Source organism: Talpa europaea, assembly GCF_964194135.1.
Source record: "Talpa europaea genome assembly, chromosome: 7".
NCBI lineage: Eukaryota > Metazoa > Chordata > Mammalia > Eulipotyphla > Talpidae > Talpa > Talpa europaea.
The window spans coordinates 88,544,002-88,566,201 of record NC_140074.1 but is presented as its reverse complement, the minus strand read 5'-3'; the positions used below and the strand labels follow the sequence as shown (position 1 = coordinate 88,566,201).

The 22,200-nt window shown below is 43.6% G+C and overlaps 1 protein-coding gene across 2 annotated transcripts in view; it reads left to right on the top strand.

Moving 5' to 3' along the window:
* The window catches only part of ZZEF1 (zinc finger ZZ-type and EF-hand domain containing 1), a gene marked incomplete at both ends in the record, with an annotated part of 109,391 nt that extends 87,496 nt beyond the window's left edge, over nt 1-21,895 (top strand). The window contains 13 exons of one of the 2 annotated variants that reach the window (XM_084236826.1): nt 2,802-2,998; nt 4,548-4,667; nt 5,625-5,816; nt 6,616-6,716; nt 8,659-8,794; nt 8,897-9,256; nt 13,853-13,996; nt 15,765-15,933; nt 16,106-16,204; nt 16,497-16,662; nt 19,242-19,395; nt 20,023-20,094; nt 21,815-21,895. In XM_084236826.1, coding sequence (XP_084092952.1) covers nt 2,802-2,998; nt 4,548-4,667; nt 5,625-5,816; nt 6,616-6,716; nt 8,659-8,794; nt 8,897-9,256; nt 13,853-13,996; nt 15,765-15,933; nt 16,106-16,204; nt 16,497-16,662; nt 19,242-19,395; nt 20,023-20,094; nt 21,815-21,895 — 1,991 coding nt within the window. The remainder of the gene's footprint in view (nt 1-2,801; nt 2,999-4,547; nt 4,668-5,624; nt 5,817-6,615; nt 6,717-8,658; nt 8,795-8,896; nt 9,257-13,852; nt 13,997-15,764; nt 15,934-16,105; nt 16,205-16,496; nt 16,663-19,241; nt 19,396-20,022; nt 20,095-21,814) is intronic. The other variant, XM_084236827.1, reaches the window with a different exon arrangement.
* Between the last annotated feature and the right edge of the window lie 305 nt (nt 21,896-22,200).

Here is a 22,200-nt window from a genome sequence, read left to right as displayed (position 1 = left end):
ACTGAAAGCATATTGTAAATCCCCTTTGGATTTAATTTGTCAAATCCCAAACAATCTGGAGTATGTAAACATTAGGTGCCCAGTTTGGCTCCTGAAGCAGTCTGCTTTCTCATTCAGTTTTAGCACTTGCACTATGCTATTTTTGCCTATGGTGTGAGGTAAAGGTCAGGGTTCATCTGGGGGAGTAGGCATACCAATATCTAGTTATTTCTGGACTATTTGGTGAACAGACAATTCTTTCTCTTTGAATTATCTTGGCACATTTGTTAAAAATTAATTGACCCGTATATGTATGTGCCTATATATTGATTCTATTCTGTCCCTTTAATCTATGTATCTATTCTTACTCAATCATCACACAGTCTTGACTATAGTAGATTTATACTGCCTTGAAATGATACTGAATAACAGTGTGCTGTTATTCATTCATTTTAAACTGTTCTCTGACTTTATTATTCTTTTTCAAAATTGTTTTGGCTATTCTAATTCCTTTGCTTTTCTGTATAAACTTTAGAATCAGCTTGTCAGTTTCTCTTAAAGAATCTTCTGGGCTTTTTTGAGTAGCACTGCATTGAATCTTAGATCCGTTTGGAGAGAAATGACATCTTAACAATTTTTTTAATTTTGTGAATTATTTATAAGTTTGTTGTTTAATTTCCAAATATTTGAGGGATATCCCAGATGTCTTTCTGTTATTGACTTCAAGTTTAATTTCCTGATGGTCAGAGAGCATACTTGGAGTGTTTTTCACCCTATTAAAATTATCACACCTTGTTTAATGGCCCAAGATTTGGTCTGTTTTCATGAAGATTCCATGACACATTCTAAAACAATGTGCATTTACTAAGTTGCTTGGTGGCGTGTTGCATAGATGTCACTTAGGTCAAGTCAGTTGATAATGTTGTTTATATCTTCTGTCCTGCTTGTGCTGATTTTCTGTGTACTTGTTCTAATAATTACTGAGAGAAATGTTGATGTCTCCAACTCTAAATGTGTTTGTCTGTTTTTCATTTCATTATGAAATATCCCTTTTTATCCCCGATAATTCCATGTTCTGAAATCTTTGATATTTATGTTGCCTCTAGTAGTTTTTTTAATTACTAACATTTGTATGGTATATCTTTTTCTATCTTTTTATTTTAATTTGCCTGTGTCTTCTCACTTAAAGTACATTTCTTGTTGATAGCATGTAATTTAGTCATAATTTTTAATTTGATCTGACAATTCTTGCCTTTTAATTGAGATGTTTATACCATTTACATTTAGTGCAGTTATTAAGATGATTGAGTTTAAATCTGTCTTCTTGTTTTTCATTTGTTTTGTCTGTTTTTTCTTCCCTTTTGCCCTTTTCTTCTTTTGGATGATATCTCTTTTAAAGTGGTTCCATTTTATCTCCACTATTGACTTTTAAACTGTATCTCTCTATATATTTTTAGTGGTTATTCTAGGGTAACCTTCAAATAATTTTTCAGTGGTTCCTATAGTATTTGAATATATACCTTTTACTTTGAACTACCTTCAAATAATAATAACATACCATTTTGCTATCCATTTTGCTGTTATTTTCACATATCTTCTACATGATTTAAGCCTTATAATATTTATTTTTACTTTGAAAAGTCAGATATTTTAAAGTAAATTTTAAAATGATGAAACAGTATCTTTTTTATTTGGCCACAAATTAAACATCTCTGATGCTCTTCATTTCTTTGAAGATTTCCATCTGGTATCATTTTTCCTTGGCCTGAAAAACTTCCCATAACATTTTTTGTAGTGCAGGTCTGCTGCACAAGCTCTGTTGTGGTTGGTTTTGCCAAATGAAATAAGTGTTTATTTTGACTTCCTCTTTGAGAGCTAATTTTATTAGGATTAAAAATGAAAGTTTTTTCTTTGAATACTTTAAAGATATTGATCCATTCTCTTCTGGCATGCATAATTTTTGCCATGAAGTATGCTGTTATTCTTCATTACTCTTCATACTATGTCTTTTTTTTTTTTTAAGCTGCTGATAAGATTTTTCTCTTATCCGTTTTTAGCAGTTTGATTATGATTTCCTTGCCATGATTTTTTTTATGTTTCTTCTGTGTGGGCCTTTACTGAGCTCTGTGGATCTTTGATTCATGGTTTTTGTCTAGGTAAAAAGGGCTCCTGTACCCCTCTCTCTTTCTAGGTATCCTCCTTCTGTGATATTCTGCCCCATTAATTCTTGCTACCTTGACTTCCCTCATCTCTGTCTCCTCAACCCATGGAGACTGCTGGATAATGCTTGGGTTTCTGCTCCCTACTCTGTGGCTGGAAATTGCCTCCAAGTAGCTAGGGCGATTGGGAGGGCTCACCCAGTTAGTACCCCTTCTCTTAGGGATCATAGTCTTGCACTACCTATTGCCCAATGATGTAAATCATTGTTTCATGAGATTTTTCTTCTCAGTGTTCTGGCTGTTTATGGTAGGCAAGAAAATCCAGTCTCTCTAACTCATTCTATTTTTGAAGTGGAAATCTCTCATGAGTTCTGTATTTAAGAACTTCCTTTAATACCTTTGGTGACAGCCTGCTCCTGTACAGTAGTATGGAAGTGAATTGCCTCTCTCAGTTGCTTGGTGAATATATGGCCCAGTATCAGTATTGGGCTTACTTGCAAGTTGGCCTTATATCTAATGACTAAGATTGAAGCCAGAGAGATATATATTTTGAGGCCTAAAGTTCTTGCTTCAATAAGACATATTACTGGGAAAGAAACTTAACTGCTGGAAGCCATTAACTAGACTTTCTGTGACTTTCTCTTGTCTGACATCACCCATCAGTGAAGGACTACCAGCTGATCCAGAAAGGAGGACAGGAATATAGTGACTCTCAGGCCCAACTAAGCCAGTATTCCCAGCACTTTGCCTTTATTGCCAGTCACCTTCTACAAACCAACATGGACAGCCATTGTCCTGAAGCAGTGGAAGCAACTTGGGTCCTATCCCTGGCTCTCAAAGGATTATATAAGACACTAAAGGTGATGGTGAGCTTCTTCTATTTGTTAATGAAATTGGCTGTGATTTAACATCTGCAAGGAATTAGGAGGAAATGCGATCTGATGTTGATGGCTAACCATAGAATTTTGATTATATTTAGAAATGCTTGGCACCTTGCGCAAGGATAGCTTTAAAGAAGAAACAAACAGAATTTTCCCAATCGTTGGTTCTCTGTATTTTTTCAGTACTGTTTGATGGAGCCGGGTTCTATTGCCTCTGATGGGCATATAACCTTGAAAGATGAGAAGGAAAATGGACTGAAAAGTTTCTCACCTCTCTCTGAACCATGGCTCTTCTGGTTCAGCTAGGACATGATGAAGGAGAGAATCAGGGGGGCTTACCTTCTATGGGATCTTTGAGCAATTAAGGTGGGAGGAAGCAGACAAGTTAAAGAACTGGACAAATAATTGGCATGGAAATGAGAAGACTCGGCTTATGGGGAACATAAGTGATGCATTGATGGGGAGGAAGGGATCTCTTTTAGGATGATCTTCTCAATGAACTAGTCACAAAAGAAGGATTTCACTGGAAAAGTTTTTAAGTACCTTGACTTTGTTGGCACTGGCATGGAGGTCCTGGAGGGTCTCAAGTACCCAGGGAGACTGGACTAGATGGCATTTCAGCTCTGGTCCAACCAGGAAAGTCTGTAGTTTCAAAATTGAGGCTAAATATCTGCTCTTGATTGGTTTCATAGCATTTATTACAGTCTACTATTAATTTAGTCATTTGTGTTAAAATAAACAAGAGAAAAAGTTTCTGTGAGCAGAGACCACTTCAGTCTTTGAATCCTATATTCAGTAAATACATGTTAAGCATCAAATATCAGATGGAACTGAGTATCTGGTGTTGAACTAGAAAGAGGTCCTGCACTTCCAGAACTGGCGTCTAAATTGCAAGAGAAAAAAATTGCAATTGAGACAACAGAGAGCCTTCAAGGAAGACCACCATGATTCTGAAAAAGCCTTTCAGAGGTGGTAGATATGAAAATTTGAGGTGGTAGATAAGGAATTAGCCTTCAGTAAATTGGGCAGAACATTCCATGCAGAGAGAAGTGTAGACTCCGGGCCAGGAACTGTTGTTTAGGGAGTGGAATACACCTTCCACTAGGGTTTCAGGAAGTACTAGGGCTTCAGGTTAGTACTTCCAGTGAGAGATGAGACTAGGGTAGCAGACAGGGAGCCTGGAAGACTTCATCAGCCATGCTTAGAGACCTTGATTTTTGTTTGAGGAACATTGGGAAACTTCTGGGAGGTAGTGAGCAAGAGGAGGGACATAAAATCCCGATTTTTAACATAATGCTTAGTAGATAGATGCACGAGGCTTTAGAAATATTGGTTGAGTGAATGAATTAGAGGAGGACTGAACAGACTTAAATTATGGCTGAGGTTAAAGTTTCATTCTTCCTGCAGACTGTGGGATTGAGTGTGGGCTGCCAGTTGAGGATGAGCTCTGAAGAAGCCCGCTTCTCCCTGAATAACTCTTTCCTGTTCAATCTGAGGCTGTTGCAAATCATTCTTTTTCATTTGGCAGGCTCATGGTTTTGAAGAGACCCATGCTACCTTCCTTCAGACTGATTTGCTAAAGCTGCTAGTGAAAAAGTGCAGCAAAGGGACTGGCTTCAGCAAAACGTGGCTACTCCGGGACCTGGAGGTAAGGAATGTGGGTGGCTCCCACTGCTGCTGCCTGGTGCAGATTTTTTTTTTAAGATTTATTTATTTATGCAGACAAGAACTAGGGTATAGGCCCGAGGTGCGGGGGGTGAGAGGATTCACCAGAGACAGAATGGGGAGCAGAACAGGCAGATCTACTGAAATACACTGCTGAGGGGAGCAGAAGATGAGACAGGAGAGGTCTGCTGCACCATGTGGGTAGCTCCCTGGCTGGCTGGGGATTGAACTCATGCTGTGGATAGCTTCACAGTGCTGTGCTTAACCCCTTGAGCCACCAGGGAGGCCTAGCCTGGTGCAGATTTACTGCCTGCAAGTGGCAGCAGCAGTTCATTGCTGCTGGCTCTGCCCTGTGCCCTCTGTGCACTTGTTCAGACTGCCTTATATCTGCTTTCCCTGTTGGAAATAGGGATTGTGGATACTTGCCCCTTTTCCACCCAAGAAAAGAGAATTTGATGTTTGTTTAGAGACATTGAAAGAGAAGTATTTTATGGAAACACATAGTTGGATATTATATCGTGGTAATAAAGCATGCCTTTGAAATATTTCCCTTTAAAGTTCCTCTGAGCTAAAATCACATTCTAAATTTATCTTCATTTATATTTATTTTAGGTAAGATTTTAGTCAATTTTTATTTTATTACTATTCCCCCAGGCCTTAGATTTCTCTTAGTGAAGTACTGTGGTTCCCTGTGGAGTGCCAAGTGCTAACTTCAGGTCCTGGAAAGGCCCTGCTGTATGGGAGGTAGTAAGCCAGCCATTCTCAGCCACAGAGGCTTGAATTAGGAAACACCTCTTAGTCTCCATAAGAGGACTGGTTATGTTTAAGGAAAATATGCTAAAGTGTTTAAGGATAACCTGTAGAGCATTTGATCTCTTGTCTTAGGAAATTCTCATCCACCAAATGCTGACATTCCTACCCTGCCTTTGTTCCTGTGCAGATTTTGTCCATTATGCTGTACTCCTCAAAAAAGGGTGTTAACACTTTGGCTGAGCACAGAGACCTGGAGCTAGATGAGCGAGGGGATCCAGAGGAGGAGGTGGAACGGTCAGTCAACAGTCCCAGTGAACTGGAACAGAAAAAGCTAGACCCTCTCGAAAGTCTGGATGAGCCCACCAGAATCTGTTTCTTGGTATGTTCTTGGGTTATGGCTTAGATTTGGAAAAGCACTGTCAGGAATGCTTTCTCTTAGACTTGGACTGTGTTTCAAGCTCCACATGAAAATGCTTCAATCTGATATCCTGAGAATTTATTTCTTGAAGATTCCCTCTCTGTTGTGCAGAATCGATCCAAAAGAATGGATAGTATTTTTTTTTTTAAATGTACTGAGGCCATGGACCCAAAAGCTTTATTTCCTTTCTCCCATAAAATACATTCAAATATACATGTCAATTGGACATGTAATTTCCAGACCCATTCATAAAACCCCAAATGGTAGTCCCCATAGTTTCTTAGGTGAACTCTCTTACTTTCTCTGGGTAATATACTCTCCTTTGAATAATGTGAAAAAGGAAGAGGGCTTAGATTTTAAAGGGTCTAGCTATATGAAGAGAGAGCAGACAATATGAATGGATATCAGAAGAGTAAGAACTGTTTTTAAAATGCAGAAGTGTAATACTTAGATTATGTGCTAGTTGTCAAACTTGAGTGCAAGACACCCACAGTAGAGAGGCTATAGTGAATACAGTGGTGGTGGTAATTGCTGACTGTTAGCATTGTGTTTTGTTGGCATAATATTTCTTTTAGTGTTACTATGATTTATATTTTTCTTTGAATGTATAATAATGCAGATTTTATGAGGTGGGTTTTAGAGCATATAATGGTATTAATGGTATTAATTTTATGGTATTTTATCACCTTTGAGCTTAGATTATCAATGTGCTAAAAGACTTTAAACTGTCTCTTTTTCTGCTTCCTTCCATGGCCTACAGATGGCCCATGATGCCCTCAATGCCCCCTTGCACATTCTCCGGGCCATATATGAACTGCAGATGAAAAGAACTGATTCTTTCTTCTTGGAGGTTCAGAAGAGGTAAGGGTTGCTTAGGTACTGCTGCAGTGTGGTGAGAGAGTAAGTTGGGGAGGATGACATTTATCTTCTGTCGATGGGATCTGGATGGCCTAGAAGAAAACACAGGACTGGTTTTCAGTTCTTCATAAAGGATATGAAAGCTGACGGTGCTACACTGCATGGGTCCCTTTCAGTTGTGTTGTATGTTCCTTTCGGGAAAACTTTATTTGCAATCTGCATCTGAGAGTAAACTCACTATTGGATGCAGAAATTGAGACAGACACCAAGTTTTTGTTTATGTCATCCTAGTGCTCAAACAGCACAGAGCATGCTTCGGGTCAGAAGTGCTATTTTGTTTCTGTTTTTGTTTTTTTTCACTATGGTACATTATTTTCATTTTTTTCCCTCAAGAATTATTATAAAATTAATAATGTTCCCTTCCTAAAAAAGAAGAATATCGGATGGTTTCACTTATAGGAAGAATATAAGTGGGGAAACCAAATAAGACAGCAGGGGGAAAAAATAATAACAATACGAAACACAACAAAACAAAACAAAAAATAAGCAGACAATTATAAACCAGAGACATCCTGGAGGGGAGGAAGAGGGAGAGAGATTGGGGAGAGCGGGAGGGAGGACACAGGGGACTGCGGTGATGGTGCACGGGTGCATTGGTGAAGGAAATTCTATGGGGACTACACCTGGGGAGGGGAGAAAAAAGCAAACATTGTTTAAAAATGAACAATGATATAAAATATATATAAATTAAAAAAAGATAACTGTAAAACATATTTCCCAAAAAAAAAAAAAAACAACAACAAATATTCCCTTCCTCTTGGTCAGGAAGTTTGGAACTAGTTCTTAGGGCCAATTTTTAGGTGTGTATAGAATTTCACCTGTCTTCAGTCTAATCTCTTTTCCATCCCCCATATCATCATTTTGATTCCCAGTTCTAATTTATATCAAATTCCAATTGAATTTTTCATTTATTCTTTTGATTTCATATTTCTTTTTTCCCATATATATTTCTTACATATTGCCTCAAGCCTTTTGTGAAATTAAGCAGAGTTGCATCAGTTAAGACAGTCTTAAGATACTATAACTGAAAAACTCACATATATCACAAGTCACGGAAGATTTGTTTTTCCCTTATGAAACAGTCTAGAGGTAGGTGGTATCCAGGATAAGTGGGCATAACGTGACCACCTTCCCAGTCTCCCCAAAGTATACACATTGTTCTCATCTGTGTAGTCAGAACTGGTTCACTAACTCCTCCTCTGTGTTCCAGCCCAGAGGAAAGGAAGACAGAGAGAAAGTGCACCCTTAATTCAGTTGCTGGAGGGTTGGCAAGCACCTAGTTGCATTGATACATCTAACTCTAGTGGGAGCTAGGAACTGTGTCCCTTGCTAAAATTTCAGAGATCTTTGTTTCCGAAAGATAAAAAGGTGGGGCCTCCCTAATGCCGCAAGTGGTTAATATGCAACCTATGAAGCTATCTGCAGCCACTGGAGCATGAGTTTGATCCTTGGCCAGGGAGCTACCCACATGGCGCAGCAGACCTCTCCTGACTCGCCTGCTGCTCCCCTCAGCAGTGTATTTCAGTCAATCTGCCCGTTCTGCTCCCCACTCTGTCTCTGGTGAATCCTCTCACCCCCACACCTCTGGCCTATACCCCAGTTCTTGTATACATAAATAAATAAATCTTTCACTAAAAAAAAAAAGATGTAAAGGCGCACAAGGTCCTAAGGACAGTTTGCATTCTCTACCAGAAGGGCATATGTGCCGATCTGTGTACATGAGTAAATGCACACTGTGAATCTAGTTTGCAAAAAGTGGAAGGTCATAATATAATGCAAAATAGCAGGAAAATAACTCTGATCTGTACTTCTGACAAGTTTCATTGCAGGTTATGCTTTTGCCCTTCTATAACTTATGCACCCAACTTTATGCTTCTTCTTTCAGGTTTGATGGAGACGAACTCACCACAGATGAAAAGATACGAACCCTGGCTCAGAGGTGGCAGCCCAGTCGGAGCCTGAGACTGGATGAGCAGAGTGCCAAAGCTGTGGACACAGACATGATTATCTTACCATGCCTGGTATGTCTCCTCCACCTTGGGAAAGAAACATCTGCCCCAGACCCCTCTTTCCCCCATGGCAAGAAGGCCAGACTTCTGTAACGGTGGTCTTTGGGTTTGCAGTCCCGGCCCACACACTGCGAGCAGGCCACTGCTGAATCAAACCCTGTGACCCAGAAGCTGATCTCCAGCACAGAGAGTGAACTGCAGCAGAGCTATGCCAAGCAGCGGCGGAGCAAGAGCGCTGCCCTCCTGCACAAGGAGCTGAACTGCAAGATCAAGAAGGCTGTCCGGGACTACCTTTTTCGTGTGAATGAGGCCACAGCTGTCCTATATGCCCGCCATGTGCTTGCATCCTTGCTCTCAGAATGGCCTGCGCATGTGCCGATGAGTGAGGACATCCTGGAGCTGAGTGGCCCTGCCCACATGACCTACATTTTGGATATGTTCATGCAGCTGGAGGAAAAGCACCAATGGGAAAAGGTAATTATCAGGCCAAGCCGAGCACTCATCTTCTTGCTCCTCTCTCTCTCAGCTTCCTCCCAGGTAATTGAGGGGCCTTTCTCCAGTGAGTACCTCCTAGAGGGAGGTTACCTGTGTGATTACATTCCCAGATAGGTGTGAATGAAACAAAAGCAGGACAGGGTCACTGTTGGTCTAGAGCTGGGCCGGGTACACACTTGTTTGTTCAGAGAGTGTTGGAAATAATGATCACCTGAAGCCCGCCTTTGCAGTTTCCTCCCCTCCCCACAATCTTTCTTTCAAGTTTTTAAATTTTTAATATTTATTTTTTTAATTTATATCTTTTACATCATTATGTATTCCCCATAAAATTCCCATCACCAGTTTGCGTGAGAGCCACCACCATAGTTCCTTGTGCTCTTCTCTCCCGTTTGGATCCCTTTTCCTTCCTCTCCCTCGCAGATTGTCTCTGATTTATGGTTGCCCGCTAATTTTGTTTATTATTATTACGATTGTTGTTGTTGTTGTTATGTTTTTTCCTGATCCCTTATTTGGTTCCCCTATATTCCTCCTGTAAGTGAAACCATCCGATTTTTTTCTTTTACCCACCCCTCCCCTGTTGCCCTCCGCCCCAACACACTTTCCTTGCTAACCTATCTATTCTCGGGGTCTCACAAAATGCAAAAGTCCAGGGGACCTGGTTAATTATGACTGAGAGTCTATTTCTTTCTTTTTTTTTTTTTTAAATAGAGGCATGCTTTATTTATTTGTTTGCTGGTTTGTTTGTTTGTTTTGTTTATACATGCACTGGGTACAGTCAGAAGCGCGGGAGGGTGAGAGAATTCACCAGAGCCAGAGCGGGGAGCAGAGCAGGCAGAAGGACCGAAGTACACTGCTGAGGGGAGCAGCGGGTGGCAGGAGAGGTCTGCGCGCCATGTGGGACCCTCCTCCGGTGGCCGAGGAGAAGCCAGGGATCGAACCGGCGCCGCAGAGGCTGCGGGCAGCTTCGCAACCCAGTGCTCAACCACTGCGCCACCGGGGAGGCCCCTATTTCTTTTTTTTTTTAAATATAAATTTTATTTTTATATTCCCCATACAATTGCAACCCCCTTATTTTGACCCCAATTCCTCTTTTCCCCGACCCCCACCCCCCATAGAGTGTCTCTGGTTCATAGTTGTTTGTTGATTTTGATTTTTACTTTCTTATAGTTATTCTTTTTCCTGGTCCCTTATTTAAGTTTTCTAGATTCCTGCTATGAGTGAGACCATCCGGTATTTTTCTTTTTCTTTCTGGCTTATTTCGCTGAGCATGATCCCTTCCAGCGCCATCCATGTTGCTGCAAATTGCATGTGTTTATCTTTTTTGAGTGCTGAGTATTATTCCATGGTGTATATGTACCACATCTTCTTGATCCAGTCATCTATTTTTGGGCATTTGGGCTGTTTCCAAAGCTTAGCTATTGTAAACAGTGCTGCTATAAACATAGGGGTGCAGGTGCTCTTTGGAATTGATGTTTCTGTGTCCTTTGGGTAAATACCTAGGAGTGGAATTGCTGGCTCATATGGAAGCTCTATGTTTAGTAGGTCAAGAAATCTCCACACAGCTCTCCATAGTGGTTGGACCAGTTTGCAGGAGAGTTCCTTTTTCTCCACAACCTCGCCAACATTTGTTGTTGCTAGTTTTTTTAATATGTGCCATTCTCACTGGTGTAAGATGGTATCTCATGGTAGTTTTGATTTGCATTTCCCTGATTACAAGTGGTGTTGAACATTTTTTCATATGCCTGTTGGCCATTTGCATTTCCTCCTCAGAGAAGTCTCTTTTTAGCTCTTCTGCCCATTTTTTGACTGGATTATTTTCTTTGTTTTTGTTGAGTTTCATCAGCTCTTTGTAGATTTTTGTCATCAGTCCTTTATCATTAGTGTATTTTTGCACACAACACTAATGATAAAGGACTGATGACAAAAATCTACAAAGAGCTGATGAAACTCAACAAAAACAAAGAAAATAATCCAGTCAAAAAATGGGCAGAAGAGCTAAAAAGAGACTTCTCTGAGGAGGAAATGCAAATGGCCAACAGGCATATGAAAAAATGTTCAACATCACTTGTAATCAGGGAAATGCAAATCAAAACTACCATGAGATACCATCTTACACCAGTGAGAATGGCACATATTAAAAAAACTAGCAACAACAAATGTTGGCGAGGTTGTGGAGAAAAAGGAACTCTTCTGCACTGTTGGTGGGAGTGCAAACTGGTCCAACCGCTATGGAGAGCTGTGTGGAGATTTCTTGACCTACTAAACATAGAGCTTCCATATGAGCCAGCAATGCCACTCCTCGGTATTTACCCAAAGGACACAGAAACATCAAATCCAAAGAGCACCTGCACCCCTATGTTTATAGCAGCACTATTTACAATAGCTAAGCTTTGGAAACAACCCAAATGCCCAAAAATAGATGACTGGATCAAGAAGATGTGGTACAGGCCTCCCCGGTGGCGCAGCGGTAGAGCGCTGGGTTGCGAAGCTGCCCGCGGCCTCTGCGGCGCTGGTTCAATCCCCGGCTGCTCCCCGGCCACCAGAGGAGGGTCCCACATGGCGCGCAGACCTCTCCTGCCGCCCACTACTCCCCTCAGCAGTGTATTTCGGTCCTTCTGCTTGCTCTGCTCCCCGCTCTGGCTCTGGTGAATTCTCTCACCCCCCCGCGCTTCTGACTGTACCCAGTGCATGTATAAACAAAACAAACAAACAAACAAATAAATAAATAAATAAAACATGCCTCTATTAAAAAAAATCTTTAAAAAAAAAAAAGATGTGGTACATATACACCATGGAATATTACTCGGCATTCAAAAAAGATAAACACATGCAATTTGCAGCAACATGGATGGCTCTGGAAGGGATCATGCTCAGCGAAATAAGCCAGAAAGAAAAAGAAAAATACCGGATGGTCTCACTCATAGCAGGAATCTAGAAAACTTAAATAAGGGACCAGGACAATGAATAACTATAAGAAAGTGAAAATCAAAATCAACAAAAAACTATGAACCAGAGACACTTTTTGGGGTGTGGGGGCGGGAGGGGAGGGATTGGGGTCAAAATAAGGGGGTTGCAATTATATGGGGAATATAAAAATAAAATTTATTATAAAAAAAAAATGTTCTGCCAGTCAGTGGGGTTTCTCTTTGTTTTGTCTCTTTTGCTGTGCAGAAGCTCTTTAATTTGATGTAGTCCCAGCTGTTTATCTTTGCCTTCACTATCACTGCTTTGTGTGATGTGTCTGTAAAGATGTCTTTGATGTGCATATCATGTAGTGTTTCACCTATATTTCCTTCTATGTATTTTATTGTTTCAGGTCTTCTGTCTAGTTCTTTAATCCATTTTGAGTTGGTTTTTGTGTATGGTGTGAGGTAGTGGTCAAGCTTCATTCTTTTGCATGTAGTGACCCAGTTTTCCCAGCACCATTTATTGAACAAACTTTCTTTGCTCCAATGCATATTCTTTGCTGAGAGTCTATTTCTATAATATAGGAAGCCTTCCAAGGAGATTTGTGTCTTCTTTTATAGCCTGTCATTTCTAGAATGCCTGCCCCAGTCAGACACTGCCAGCACATACACCTACCTGTCTTACACTGTGACCTGAGAGATTTTTATCTGAAGAAGTCAAGCCTAGGGCCTTGTCCAGAGCGTCTAGCTTCTGAGTGCCAGACTTAGATTTGTACCATTTTCCTAAGTCCAGTTCTCTAATTTTAAGTTTCAGTTTGATAGTTGTTTTTTTTAAAGTAGTGCTGGGTGAGCAAGCCTTCGTGGTGCTAGAATATCTCTTCCAACTCTTGATGCCTAGGACTGCAGGGTTCACAGCAGAAAATGGCCCGGTCTAGAGCTCAGAAGCCATGGACAATATGTACAGCTGAACCAGAATGTTCTGTCACCGTTTTCCCAGTTTCCAAGGGCAGAAACCTTGAGTCACATTTGCTGCCTCCTTCATTCCTATCCCCTTGCCGCCTCCACACACGTTCTGCCCTCAGATACCCTCATCCACATGAGGATTCATTAAAAAGTGACTTTATCCCCTAATCCTTAATTTCTCCATTTAAGAACACCACTAGTTTCTAAGTCTCCTACATCCACTCCCAGCCTCACAACCTGAGAGATGCTAGCAAGTTTGCTGTAGCCATATTTCTCATTTGGAATGGCAAAGAGGAACACTTTTATCCTTGCTAGTTCTTCTTTTGAATATGTCCTTTCTCCGTTCTTCCCTCCAAGAAGCCTTCAATTCTGCTCCTCATTCTTGGAATTGATCCCATTGCTTTACAGCTGTTTATATGTATGTCCATGTCCCTGCTAGCCTCAGAACTGTTCAGGGGCCAGGACCATTAAGGGGTGGTTCTTTGGGTTCCTTCAGATCCCCTTGAAATAGTATTGACCTGAAAGGACTACAGCATTCTGATTCACAGCTGTGGCCTTCCATGGAAGGTTGGGGTTGGGGTCAGGATCCAGGACATACCAGCCCCTTTGGGTGAGCCTTGGGTTGAAATAACCTCTTCTTCCTGGTGGGGAAGCTCTGTGACCTGCCACTGGCAAGCCCTGACCTTCCCTGCCTTGTGTCTGCCAGATCCTGCAGAAGGTGCTCCGAGGCTGCCGAGAGAACATGCTGGGGACCATGGCCTTGGCTGCCTGCCAGTTCATGGAGGAACCCGGAATGGAGGTGCAAGTACGGGAGTCAAAACACCCATATAACAACAACACCAACTTTGAGGTACGATCCAGGGTCAGACAGATTCACCCAGCCTCCAGGCGAGGCGCTGGCAGCACCTGCAAGGGCTGCTGAGTAGCGGGAAGCGTATCAACTCCTACAGCAGCTCTTTCCCGCCTGGACAGCCAGCGCTGACCAAGAAAATGTTCCTTAGCAAGCTGCAGTCTGCCTCCCCAAGCCAGCCATTTGTGCCACCAGGTCTTCTCCTAACCTTTCTTGTTTTAATAGAAAAAAATGGGCCCCGGGCCCTGAAGGAGAGTTTTACTTTATCTGTAGCACACTCTTTGGAGTACATCCTTGGTATCTTCTGGCAGTGAATCTGGGTTTAACCCTCTTTATCCATCTTCTAACAACCTGGCCATGCTTTTGAGACTCTAGCCCCTTTAATTTCCCAGAATGGAAAAGCCTCATCTTTTCCATCCTTAATTCTATACCTGGACAGAGAAAAGTAGGAATTTGGATGAGTCAGGAGTTGGGTGGCCTCAGAATAATGGCTTTATTCTCATTAATTTTTTTTAAAGATTTATTTATTTTTATACAAGAACTAGGGTACAGGCTAGAGGCACAGGAGGGTGAGAGGATTCACTAGAGACAGAGCGGGGAGCAGAACAGGCAGACGACTGAAATACACTGCTGAGGGGAGCAGAAGGAGAGACAGGAGAGGTCTGCCACGCTGTGTGGGAATCTCCCTCGCTGGCCAGGAATCAAGCCGGCGCTGCAGAGGCTGAGGACAGCTCCACAGTGCTGCGCTCAACCTGCTGCACCACTGGGGAGGCTCTATTCTCATTAACTTAATGCCACTGCTTTTCTTTAGCCTGTTCCAAAGTGTTCGAGCTGGCAGGATTATCATAAGCTTCTGAGCGGACAGTACCCAGTAGCAACAGTGGTGGATGACAGAGAAACTGGTCTAGAACTTGGTTGTCACCAAGCTGAGATTTTATTTTGCTTAAGTATGAACCTCCTCCCTTTCTTCCCTCTAAGCCTCCTCTGTCCTCATGTTTCTGGGCTCTGTCTCTGCTCCCCTGGCCCCACTAGACACATCTAGTCAGCTATCAAGTTCTTCCCCAAAGAGGATCACCTTATCTTCTCCTCTGATCCCAGATCTCCTCCACTTCTCTGTGGCTCCTCCCTTCCAACTCCCCACTTGCTCCACACCAGCTGTCAGAGTGACCCTTGCACAGCACAGACCTAGTGAGGCTTTCTCCTACTCACACCCTTTCTGGGCTTCCCCTGCTGTCCAAAGTCTAAATGCCTCATTTTAGCACAGAGGCATTCACTGTCTCCTTGCCTTCCTCCCCAGGGTCACATGTCATCCCTGTCCCCACCTGCCAAGCATACATGCACTCAGAGTGCATCCTTTACTCCAGACACCTCCAGCTCCTGCCATTCCCTGAGCACATCAGATTGCGGTGCTGCCCCCGTTACCTGGAGTACACCCCCCCATGTACTCCCATCCTGCTGTTTCCTTGCCTCTGGTGGTACCGTTCTCCCTCGCTTCCAGGCTCCGCTCATCTTAATTCTTCACAACAACCTTTTCTGCCCTCACACCCTCCTGCAAGTAAATTTTGCCCCAGTATACATGTGTGTCCCCTACCATGTTTGCAGCACAGGAGTGAGCTCTGCACCCCAGCTCCGGGAGGCGCTGGAGAGCAGGGCTAAATGTGTTGTTCTTATATCACCAGCTTTAATCACAGGGTTCGGCACGAAGCAGCCCTCATTAACTGTTCACTGGCCAGTAATCACAAATATGTTCTCTGTTTCCCCATCCTAGGATAAAGTTCACATTCCTGGTGCAATCTACCTCTCAATCAAATTTGATCCTCAGTGCAATACAGAGGAAGGCTGTGACGAATTAGCCATGTCCAGCAGTAGTGACTTCCAGCAGGACCGACACAATTTCAGTGGGTCTCAACAGAAATGGAAAGATTTTGAGCTTCCAGGTACTAAATAAATACTTGGTTATAAACTCTTAACGTTAGTATTTAAACTTAGTACTGATAAGGGAAATTGGTGGAGAATTAAAAACGGGTTTACTATATCTCATCAGAAACACATTTGCCATTCCCTGTTGCTGCAGTGACCTGACCTGTTTCTGATTCTTGTATGACCCAGGAGACACACTGTATTACCGCTTCACTTCTGACATGAGCAACACTGAGTGGGGCTACAGATTCACTGTGACAGCTGGACACCTGGGGCAATTCCAGACAGGTGTGTGCTCTGAACTTTCCCTTTGCATGACAGGGACACTCTGTGCTGTAGTTGCCACTCTGTCACTTGATCTTTGTTAATATCAAAGCAAGTGCTTTTCTCTAAGACTGCCACAAACCCCACATGTGTCATTCTTGAATATGCTGTAGTTGGCTGGTTATCAACTCAAATGGCCAGATAGAAGAGCCATTCATTGATCTGTTAAGATCTAAAGGTGGTTGTTCACTTAGAATTTGTCAGGGCATTTTACAAAAAAGGAGTAACTGATCTGTGTTTTGTGGGGGTGGGCCAGGATTCGAGATTTTGAAGCAGATGTTGTTAGAAGAAAGAGTTGTGCCACACCTCCCACTGGCCAAAATTTGGGAATGGCTTGTGGGTGTGGCCTGTCGCCAGACTGGTCATCAGAGATTAAAAGCTATCCATCTACTTCTGAGGATTGTACGATGCTGCACACATAGGTAAGCTGCTTCTGATTATGAAACCTTTGCTGGTTATTGTGCATATCTCCTCCTACTCTGTGGCTTGCCTTTTAACTGTCAGTGGTGTCTTTGATGGAAAAAAGTTTCTCATTTTGATGTCTTCCAATGCATCAGTCATTTCCTTAATAGTGCTTTTGGTGTTCTGCTTAAGAATTTTTTTCCTTGAGGGCCTCCCCGGTGGCGCAGCGGTTGAGCGCTGGGCTGCGAAGCTGCCCACAGCCTCTGCAGTGCCGGTTCAATCCCCGGCTGCGGCAAGGGTCCCACATGGCGTGCAGACCTCTCCTGCCATGCCTGCTGCTCCCCTCAGCAGTGTACTTTGTCGGTCTGCCTGTTCTGCTCCCTGCTCTGGCTCTGGTGAATTCTCTCACCCTCCCGTGCTTCTGACTGTTCCCAGTGCTTGTATAAATAAAAAAAAAAAAAAATCTTTAAATAAATAAACATAAATCTTTAAAAAAAAAAAAGAATTTTTTGCCTTACTTGACCTTGGGGTCATGAAGGTATTGCCTTTGTTATCTTCTAAAAACTTCCTTTCATATTTAGATCTGCAATTCAAATGGAATGAATGTTGGTGCATGATATGATGTACAGTGGTCAAAATTAGTTCTCTCTCTCTCTTTTTTGTATCCAGAATGTTTATTGGGATGGTGTCTCACTCTTAGCTCTATTCTTTTGAAAACAGTTTCCATTGAGAACTGTCTGGTTATATGGTGTGTATGAAACATGTCATTTCTACTATCATCAGACTGAGGGCTCTTCCTGCCTGCATTGTGAACGCATGCCTGCAGTTGTTGTCCATCCCCAGCTCCCTTCCAGGAGGAACACTCTTGCACCCCAGGGTCCCAGAGGCTGGAGGAAGCGCCGAGTGTGGCTTGCCACTGACGGTTTCACACTCGTTCTTCCTGGCTAGCCTAGACAAGTGCCAGAATGGGGGACTTTGCCAGAGTCCAGACTGATGAGCAGAGGGGAAAGAGCCCACAGAAAAAGAATGACAGGCACAAGAACTGCCACAGGAGATTCTGCCATGGCACAGGCCATAGAGTTGCGTTTTATTTCATACTAAGTGCTTTCCTGAAAACCCAGTGTAAAGCCATTTCTTTAACTCAAACCAAATTTTCCCATTGGTTTACTTTTATGAAGACTTATTTGGGAGAAAGTGCTGGGCTTCAAGGTTGCACTTAAATATATGGAATTATTTTTTAAAGTCATGCACTAAAGACAAAAAGCAAAACTTGGGCCTCCCCGGTGGCGCAGCGGTTGAGCGCTGGGTTGCGAAGCTGGTTCGATCCCCAGCTGCTCCCCAGCCATAGAAGGAGGGTCCCGCATGGCGTGCAGACCTCTCCTGCCGCCTGCTGCTCCCCTCAGCAGTGTACTTCGGTCCCTCTGCCTGCTCTGCTCCCTGCTCTGGCTCTTGTGAATTCTCTCACCCTCCCACGCTTCTGACTGTACCCAGTGCTTGTATAAATAAATAAACAAATCTTAAAAAAAAAAAAAGCAAAACTGATGGTTATAAATGTATAAAATTGTGGTAAGTCCCCAAATATTGTATATCTCATAATTTTTCTTCTCTGAAAGATGTTGAACTGGAATTAAAGTATAATCTCTCTGCAAGTAAAAAGATGTCAGTACAGTCACAGTAGGGGTCTATCTATTTGAAAAGAATTCTGTTTTTTAGAAGGATTTCTGCTCTGAGCGGAAGCTTATTTCTTGTGTTGTGTAAGCCTTAAATTTTAATAATGGTTGTTGTTGTCTTTTAATTTTTTCCCCCATTTATTAAAGCAGTGAGTGCTGTAGACAATCTGGAAAACTGACAGGGATAAGTATTGATAACATTTTAGATATGTTTCTTTTTTTATTTATTTATTTTTAATTTTCTAGAGGCATGTCTTATTTATTTATTTATTTATTTGTTTGTTTGTTTGGTTTATACATGCACTGGGTACAGTCAGAAGCGCGGGAGGGTGAGAGAACTCACCAGAGCCAGAGCGGGGAGCAGAGCAGGCAGAAGGACCGAAGTACACTGCTGAGGGGAGCAGCGGGCGGCAGGAGAGGTCTGCGCGCCATGTGGGACCCTCCTCCGGTGGCCGGGGAGCAGCCGGGGATCGAACCGGCTGCAGAGGCTGCAGGCAGCTTCGCAACCCAGCGCTCAACCGCTGCGTCACCGGGGAGGCCCTAGATATGTTTCTTTACTGTCACTTTTAGTATGGTCACACAATACTGCACATGCACATTTTTCAAATTGTATTTTGTGTACGCAGTTTCATATCTTGCTTCTTTCCCACATAAGATTTATCTTGAGATTTTCCACTGTCATTGGAGGTTCTTACAGCCACCATTGTTAAGGATGTGCAGGTGATCTTCGTGAATATGCTTCAGAATCTCTTGTTTCCTGGAGTCTGGTTTTGAAATTTGGGTTCTGTCCCTTCCTTTACTTGCTGTTAATGAATATTTCTGACTGTTTTGGGGGGAGGGTCAGTGGGATCCTCTCGTAACTACTTTACTAGGTGTGGGAGATGAAGAGGAACGCAAGCCACCTGACATCTCTACCCTTCCTCCCACAGTGACCTCTGTGACCTTGCGCTGTTAAAGCCGCTGTGGCAGCTCTTTACCCACATGGAGTACAGCCTATTTGAAGATGTGACTCAGCCTGGCATCCTCCTCCCCTTGCACCGTGCCCTCACCGAGCTCTTCTTCGTCACCGAGAATCGCGCCCAGGTGAGGGCCCTGCTTCTCACCCAGGGGCTTGAGAGCACAGAGTGCTCCTTCTGTTGCCCCTCCCAAGCCCTGGGGTGTCATTGAGTCTCGGCAAATCTGCACAGGGAGGCAAGCTTGGCCTAGAGTTCAAGGTCCTCACCTCTCCCCAGCCTCAGGAAGCTCCCTAGTTGGCACCGAGATTTCTTATTTTGTCAGGCCTAAAGCCAAAGTGGGAGAAAACTATCATCCTTTGACAACAGTGAGTATTGGCGCCACCAGGGAGGCCCAGTTTTGGAAAATAAAACAGATGCATTCGTTTTTTTCCTCCCTTCAGCAAAATAGACTCATTGAATATGAGAGATGAAAAGGCCTTTCAAAGTTCTTTAGCTTATGCTCTCATTTTATACATGAGGAAACTGCCTGGAGAAGGGGGTCCTCTGCCCGGGCACCCTGTGAGTAAGTCAGGGCAGAGTCCCCCGGGCACCAGCCTCCTCCCTGTCTGTACTCCTTCTGTGCATCTTGAGTGGGGTGGTACCATGAGCTGCCCAGCAGAGGGAGGCCTGATTACCTACTTGAGATCTCTGTGGCTGTGGGTGGGTGTCCCCTGGGTGGTGGTCGTTTAAAGTTTCACCCTTGCTCTCTCCACAGGAGCTCGGCTTGCTGCAGGATTACCTGCTGGCCTTAACCACTGACGACCACCTTCTCCGCTGCGCAGCACAGGTATGCCCCCTGCCTGCACTGGCTCCCCGGGGCGGTCAGCCCCACTCTCTGTGGCCAGGACAGAGAGCCTCTATACAGATGGCACGTGTGCAGAGCCCATCCAGGGTTTACATGAGCTTTGTTCCAATTCAGCCACTTGTCCCTGGTGTCGGGGAGAGCAGGCGACCCCATTCATCTGTGTCATTCATATTGAACTCTAGGGTCAGAAGACACTAGCAAGAATTTGTGTCTTTAAAACAAAACAACCAAAGCCTTAAGTTTACAGTTTGGCTCATCCGTAAAGTTTCCATAGAGTTAGATTTTAGATGTTTGGGGCTGTGATTTGCTTCCCTGATAGAAGAACTCATCTGACAGCTGTTCAGTCCCAAGGTTCCTTTTACCTTTAAGTTACCAAGGATCCAGAAAAGCTTTTGTTTATGTTTGTAATATATAGGTGATTAGAGATCGATACATACCATTAGAAATTAAGTTACATTTTAAACTTGGAAATTAAGTTAAAATAAGGATTTTAAACATTTATCAATTAATTTTTTAAAACAACAAACCAATTTCATGTTAACATGAATAACATGTTTTGTCAGAAGCAACTATATTTTTCAAAGCAAAATGATTACTGTGAAGGGTGGTTCGTTTTCATAGCGCTCTTTACTGGCTGGCTGAAAGAAGACAGTGGGGCCTGCATATCTGCGTCTGCATTCAGTTATTTTATTATTGTGCACTAACCTCTGGGAAAGTCCACTCATGAGAGTATGAAAGGGGAAAAGGCAATATTCTATCTTAGAATTATCATAAAAGTAGTTTTTTACCATGTGGCACCCCTGAAAGGGTCTTGGGAACCCCAGGCCCCAGAAAACATGTTGAGAACCTTAGCCTCACAGGAGTCAACTGTCACAGAGCATGTGGCCCGACCCTCACAGCCCATGGCTCAGGGGCCAGCGTCGCACTTGAGTGCACATCTGACTGGACTCCCAGCCAGAGCCTGCGCTCTGTTGCTGGCCAGTTTTCTCAGTGAGCACAGGGTCCCCCTGCAAGAGCATCTAAATGGCTGCTTAGAAGCTGGGACCCCCACAGCAACTACAAAAGAGTTGTATGAACTCTCTTGAGACCTGTAGTCAGGGCAGAAACGCCCTCCCCTCCCAGCAGATGCCTGCCAACACTCCAGCACCCCTAGTTCCAGTGAAATTTGAGCATTTGGACATCAAAAGTTCAATATTGCACATTCCTGTGGCTTCTCCCTCTTTCCTGTCCCGTGTCCAGTCTCCTCACCCTCATTCTGGCCCTCCCCAGAGCCTGTTCATTTGCTGGACCAGTGCTCTGAGTTTCTCCCGGCCTACCACGTCTTCCTCCCCAGGCACCCTCCACTTCTGAAGACCAGCCTCAGCCCAACACCCTAGGCCCAGCACTGCCTGTTTATTTTTTCCCTTCTGCACCTTTGTGCTACCCCCTTTCCCTAAGGAACTTTGCCTGAGCTTAGCACTGCACCTGCCCCTGTCTTGGGGCAGTGATGATTTCTGTCTTATGTGTGAAGTTTTTGTATGGTCTCAGTAGCTTTTTGTCTCTCTCTCTAGACTGTGGCCCTCCAGGTGAGGGAAACCACCCCTAGCTTGAGCTGTCGCCTCCCTGCCCCCTGAAGTGCTCAGCTCAGGGTCTTGTTCTGTAGGCACTTCATGAATGCGCAAGGATGTGGTTCTTGACAATGATGACGACTCTCCCTCCACAGGCTCTGCAGAACATCGCTGCTATCAGCCTGGCCATCGACTACCCCAACAAGGCAACCCGCCTCTGGAATGTTGAGTGTTAGCCCCTGGCGTGGCATGCATGGAACTAGCTAATCTTAATCTGTCCACAGGGATTTTAGAGCAGATAGCTGAAGTTCCTGTGGCATCAGTGCCCGCTCTCCTTGAGCTCCCACTTCCACTTTGATTAGAATGCCAAGCAGTCACGTCTCCAAGAACTTCCCGTGTCACAGGCCAGACACCTCCACATACATGTGAGAATAAGCAAAGCAATGCGGACATCTTCAAAAAGGGCAGACAGAAGGCCCTTGAGGAGGTTGTTTCCAGACAGCAGTCTTCTCCGGGGTCTGCACCTACAGAAGCTGCAGCC